Source organism: Xyrauchen texanus, chromosome 43, assembly GCF_025860055.1.
Source record: "Xyrauchen texanus isolate HMW12.3.18 chromosome 43, RBS_HiC_50CHRs, whole genome shotgun sequence".
In the NCBI taxonomy this organism is placed as follows: Eukaryota; Metazoa; Chordata; class Actinopteri; order Cypriniformes; family Catostomidae; genus Xyrauchen; species Xyrauchen texanus.
This window is the reverse complement of record NC_068318.1, coordinates 29,759,442-29,765,441: the sequence shown is the minus strand read 5'-3', so window position 1 is coordinate 29,765,441 and position 6,000 is coordinate 29,759,442. Positions and strand designations below refer to the sequence as shown.

General features: G+C 41.9%; 1 protein-coding gene across 1 annotated transcript in view; it reads left to right on the top strand.

The window, feature by feature from the left end:
• Window positions 1-949: 949 nt before the first annotated feature.
• The window catches only part of LOC127635438 (zinc finger SWIM domain-containing protein 6-like), an 85,532-nt gene continuing 80,481 nt past the window's right edge, over window positions 950-6,000 (top strand). Inside the window, 2 exon segments of the mRNA XM_052115489.1 lie at window positions 950-1,492; window positions 1,495-1,800. Of these exon segments, the coding sequence (XP_051971449.1) occupies window positions 1,375-1,492; window positions 1,495-1,800 (424 nt within the window). The 5' untranslated portion in view covers window positions 950-1,374.

Below are 6,000 nucleotides of genomic sequence, written 5' to 3'. Positions count from 1 at the left end.
ATATATACACACACACACACATAGTCAAATTTGTAGCAGATATTTTATGTGAAATAATTTGGGCGTTAACTTTACATTGCCCATTTATGATTAAAAGATCTAATTTAATCAGTGATTCAGCATTTAGCATGATTCTGAACCAGAGCAGCATAACATGAAAACAAAATTGCAGTGTTGAATTTTGCAGCCGCATTTCAGAGAGGGAAGAAAGATATATAATTCCTAAATTTCTAAGAAACTATTTGAGACGATCGCAGCCTCAGCTAATGTTATCCCATCTTGTAAGTCACGCACAACACTTTAATTGTCATATTTAAACAAATCACCACGATGAACGGTAAACCTCATTAAATGTAAGGGTGCAGTCAACATTTGTTAATAGTGTCATTTCAGAAATGTGCATCGCATTTGTGAATATATTGGAATTGATAAGGAGTGACACTTTGCACCATATTTAAAGTTCTGCTGCCTATTTACAAATTGCATGTCATGGCCTCCTGAAAGAAAAAGAAATAATTACAACGCCCTTCCATTCAGATCAGCAGCAACACTGTGAAATATAAGTACTGTGATAACAAAAATCCTTGGAAGATCTTATAAAGTAATTTCACATGTATTAAATAGCTGTAAATCAGCATTGGTCATGCATTATACCCTCTGTTATGAAGTTTGCAAAAAGCAAACTAATTCATTTATTTTTGGATATTATTTATATTATTATATTTTAATTCATGGTTTACAATATATATACTGGGCTACATCAACAAAACAAAAATCTATTAAATGCTCAATAATGTTTCTTTATTGGAGAACAAGCCTATATTCCTTTAAATTACATTTCTGAAGAACATTATGACAGCTTGTGTGTGTGTGTGTGTGTGTGTGTGTGTGTGTGTGTGTGTGTGTGTGTGTGTGTGTGTGTGTGTGTGTGTGTGTGTGATGATCTGATGTTTCAGACACAAGTCTCCACCCATAGGGCCTATCCTATCTCTCCTTTATCATTTATGCTTGTGTGTATTCTCTATATCATTTCTATGTTTCTTTGATTAGTTTGGGGACAAAACATAAGAGTGTTTCCAACCCCTCACGCGTCTTCCTGTTATGAACTTGTGACACTCATAATGAGTCGCCGACGTGCAAGAATTCCGCCTTCCTTTCCTTATTTAGCTCAGCTGCAGGCCCACAGGCCACGCCCCATTCTTAGTCTGTCCACACAGAAGACTTGACAACACTGCGAGGCCCCGCCTCTTTGACCAAATAAGGCCTGGCTGTCCTTTCACGGCGAACAATCGATGCGCGTCTCAACCGTTTCCCTTCGTTATCCCGTTTATATAGTACGGCGACTTCCGCCCTTGCCGTTAAAGCAGTGCGATCATGGCGGAGCGCGTTCAGCAGCCACCAGCTAAACGGCTCTGCTGCCGACCCGGGTATAGTACGACGTGTAGACAAGGGCAGCGGTCCGGTGGAACAGTATGCGGCGGTTCGGGGTCTGGCCAGGGGGATCCAGCAAAACCCAGAGCCCCGAATCGCTCCTGGACATTGCAGCGCGGAAAGTAGCCGAGAAGTGGCCGTTCCAGCGGGTTGAGGAGCGCTTCGAGCGCATCCCTGAGCCCGTTCAGCGGCGGATCGTGTACTGGTCTTTCCCGAGGAGCGAACGGGAAATCTGCATGTATTCCTCGTTCAACACGGGCGGGGAAGAGAGCGCGTCTAGCGGGGAGAACGTGGACGAGACGCGGCTACCGTTCCGACGGGGCATCGCATTGCTGGAGAGTGGCTGTGTGGACAACGTATTACAAGTCGGTGAGTGTGGACCGAACTCCACGGCGTGGAAAATGTTTAAATCTATTAATTCCAGGTCCGGTTACAACGCAACATCGAGGGAAACGTTCAAATGTCGTTGTAAAAGAGGAACACAAGTCGAATGAAAGGGGACTATTGCATTTACGGCGAACAAAGGGAGGAATACAACGACAAAGGGGCTCAACGGGTTTAAATCTCCTGCCAGGGCTTCCGTTTAATTTCGCACTTAGACACCGAGCGTTCTGGCTTAACGAAACATCCCGATAATCGTGGGAAACGTTCCAACTACATTGTTGCAACAATGTAGCGCTGCATATTTCTGCGCGAGACAAACAGCGCGGAAGTGGAGATCAGTGTCGCGCGACCCATAGGCTACAACGTTTTTTCGACTTCATCGCGCTCTAATTTGATTTTTAGTTTAACTTTTATTATTAAAATACATATTATTCGGCTATCTTTTAGTTAGACGTTCGAAATGACAAGTCCTGCGAAGCTTGTCTGGTCTGTTTATTTTTCTGACGTGAAAGCGTCAGGGGGGTTATTGGTGTAGTAAGTCGATGTTGAGACCACGACGACTAAAAACTGCTCAAATTTAGGCTCTGCGTGATTAGTAATGTTTTTCTAAAGATACATTTACGTCTGTTTCAGCATCGAAGCTTACTGGTTTTGGATTTGGTGGGTGCGCATATCAAATCGCTGTCAGGCATCCCTATTGAAACTGGCACTTTGTTCCCATTTCCATGTTCAGTTGTGTCTTTTCAGCTTTCTGTCACCCTCCAAAGAGGAAGGGAGACAAAAGCAGCTTTTTGTTTTCTTTCACTGTTTGTTAAATAGAAGAGATTTGGCAAAGGGGTGGGAGGAATGGCGATTTAAAGACGCAGTGCCTCTATTTATTTTTAAATGGCCTTTAATGATATGCATACACTTTTTTTTCTTTTTCAATCTGCTGATTGAATGGTACTCGTGACGTCACTACGCGCCTTGAAATCCTCAAATGAACTGGTCTGTATCCTAATTGCGTTTTATTCTGATCCGTCTGTGTTATAAATATAGTGGCTCACCTGGTTTGTTGTATTGCAACTTCGTCCTTTTGTTTTTAAAGTCCTTGTGATTAGCCTTTTGATTATGTGTCTCTACGCCCTTTGGAAAATAATCAAGCTTTTAATCACGTTACTGCCTTAAGTTAATTCGAATTTTAATGCAATCAGCATAGCATAATTTTCTGCATGACCCATTCCCCCTCCTCCTCGTCCGCAGCTTGCAGGAAGAGAGGTTGCTGGGCTTTGTGCCCTAAATATTGAGCCAAAATTGGTTTGTGCTCTCCGTAACACACACACACACATGCCTAGAGTCCCTTAAACGGACTGTTTTGGAAGATCAAGGGCTCTTTCCCTGTTTTCCAACCAGCTACGTGGAGCTCTCTGCTTTTGATTTTAGAGAGGAGTGAATTTTTTTTCCCTTTGTGTGTGCCTCATTCCGAGCTCAGGCGATGGGAAACGACAAGTCTGTGCACACGGGGAGGGTTTCTTGGCCGATTGCATCCCAGTATGGAATGCTGTGCATAAATAAAGCCAAGCAGTGATAAATAAAAGATGCAATCTTGCGATGCAGGACTTGGGCTGGGGGGGTTTGCTCCTAGCACACTGGGTATAGCCCTGATAGGTAGGGGCTTACCGTGACGAACGAGCCCTTTTTGCCGAGCCTGAATTCAGGACGGGAATTTGTTTTCGTTTCTGTCATGTGCAGGGGGAGGGGCTGCTTGAAAGCAATATTTCTCTGTAAATATGGCTGGCTTTGCCATTCCCCTGGCAGTTGGTCGTGATACTCTATATTTACATAGCAAGGGCATCCGAGCACCCCTGCATTGGAGCATGAAACGTAGGGAATGTTTATCTGGCACGGGCTGATATTGAGATGCATTTAGGATGCAATATAGGATGTGTACATGCTACAGGCATCACAGGTCTTTAGATGGGGTTGGAATTGAAAAAACATCCTATCTGTGGACGTAAGGCACCGAAGTGTAAGAATGATGTGAATTTTGATTCGTTTTTTGTCCTCCTTTATGCATTCTTTGAGGTTTCCTTTTGAAATTGGTCTGTGTTTATGCTGAGCTTCTGTTGCTGTGATGTGTCATTGTATTGATCGAACTGAGCCACGACGTTCTTGCCTATAAGGTCATTGGGTTCAAGTTCAGCCCCCCCTCCCTGCTCCCTCCAGCCGCGCTGCTATCAAGTCGCATGTTGATTCCATCTGTTCTGACTTTGAGGCTATCGGTCATTTAGTGCTGATCCTATTAATTAAGTTTAAATAGAATCTGCCTTTTGTTTATGAAATGACTGCCAATATGCTCAGCTGTTAAAGATCAGTTGGAATGGAAAAATTAAACAAATATGGTGTTAATAGTACGGGAGACCGTGTATGTTTGTAACACATTTTGCTTCAGCATCTGTAACTCGCAGAATTTTTGAGCTCGAGTTCTCAAAACTTTATACAAAGTACCCACATTTGTTTACTGTAAATGGCACCAATTCAAACCTCTGCTAGAATATCACGAACCTCATGAGTTGATGTCAAATACATGGTGTTCCTTTGTGACAACCTACCCCACAACGGGGTAGGTTGTAACACATGCTGGGGTAAGTTGTAACAATTAGACCTGCAATATGCTTCAAAAAGAGGTGTATTGAAATAAAAGAAAATCCAGTACAATGTATCTTCTGTTTGACTCAGGGGTGTGTGCGTGTGTGAATTAGTCTACTAGAACAAACTTCCTTAATGGTATGTATGCTTGATGAACACTACTACAATGTGTAAAGAACATGTAGGTCTAATAAAAACAATGTCTATGTGTGTGTTTGTATGTGTCTGTGTGTATGTTCTTAATCGGTCACAACGGTGACAAATGAATGTTGGTAACCCTGGAGTGCAGGCTTGGTGTGCCCAGAGACTGCATATGGCACATTTTACCCACACTTCTTTGGCTGAGAGTTGCCAAACGGCCCCATACAGACATCACAAAAGTTTTCTGTAAATAAAAAAGTGGAATAGAAAGCCTGAGTACATAGACACAAAAATTGTTTTTCAATTTGTCTGGCACCTATGCTAGTATTCAATTCTACTCTGGTGTCCAGTGGCTAATATGTCATATATGCTTTACCTCACGTGGTGTCGGTGCATAATTCAGGTCTGCTGCCTGACTCAAATAGTCCGCTAACACTTCCTCCTGCATCTCAGTGAAAACGTTGTTGCCGCTCCAGTAACCTACACTAGGAAGATCAATGGACTCCTCCTGCAGTGATTTGCATTATCTGCTCCGTGTTACACGGCAGATACAGATCTCATGTGCCTTGGCAACTAATCTGACTGTCTTGCCCATCTTTGTGACCTCATCCGATTTTTAAAACACTGGCAGGCACACCTCTGTCTGCGTTTCCTTTCCACTGCCTAGGCATTCTGTAAAATTATTAAAATCAAGAAAGTCTTTTTAGTTGTATGCAAGGTGATGACCTCTGTCAGCCATTGTTTAGCTAGCTGGATTAGCATAGTGGTTTGAAATTAGCAGGGGAAAACATAATGCATAACATTTTGCTTGAGAAACTACAATATAATATAAGTCATATGATTTTATCTGCAATAGTATAAGTATTAAATAAAATATAGTCTTGGAAAAAAAAAAAAAAAGTACTTTCTTACCTCAAAAATAGGGTTTTCTCTATAGAATTTGCATGCACCTGTTTTCAGCCTTGACAGCTACCATGTGGGATCAGGGAGGAAGTAGGTAAACACTGAAAATCATATGACTCGTATCTTATCCCTGATTGGTGGAATTGCTGGTGTTACAACTCTCCCCATGTTACTCCCCCACATCTTTTGATGTTTTTTTTTTTTTGTTAAAGAATCGAATTCTCAGGCAATTGTGATGTCACTACTTTCACTTGGCATGGATGCTAGACTGTTAAATCTCAAAGCGGCCTAGTTATGTAATTTTCCATTATTCTAGTTCAAGTCAGGAAATTTTGTGGTGTGTTCTCGGAAGTACTTAAGGCTTTTGAAATTCTAGAATAGTTAGAATCTTAATGGCAAAACCATACGTGAACACGAGAGAGCTTTACTTCAGATAAAGAAGGCAGTGATGTAATGATATAACACAGTAGAATAAACTGATTTATTTATTGATCTCACATCAGCTCAGATGCA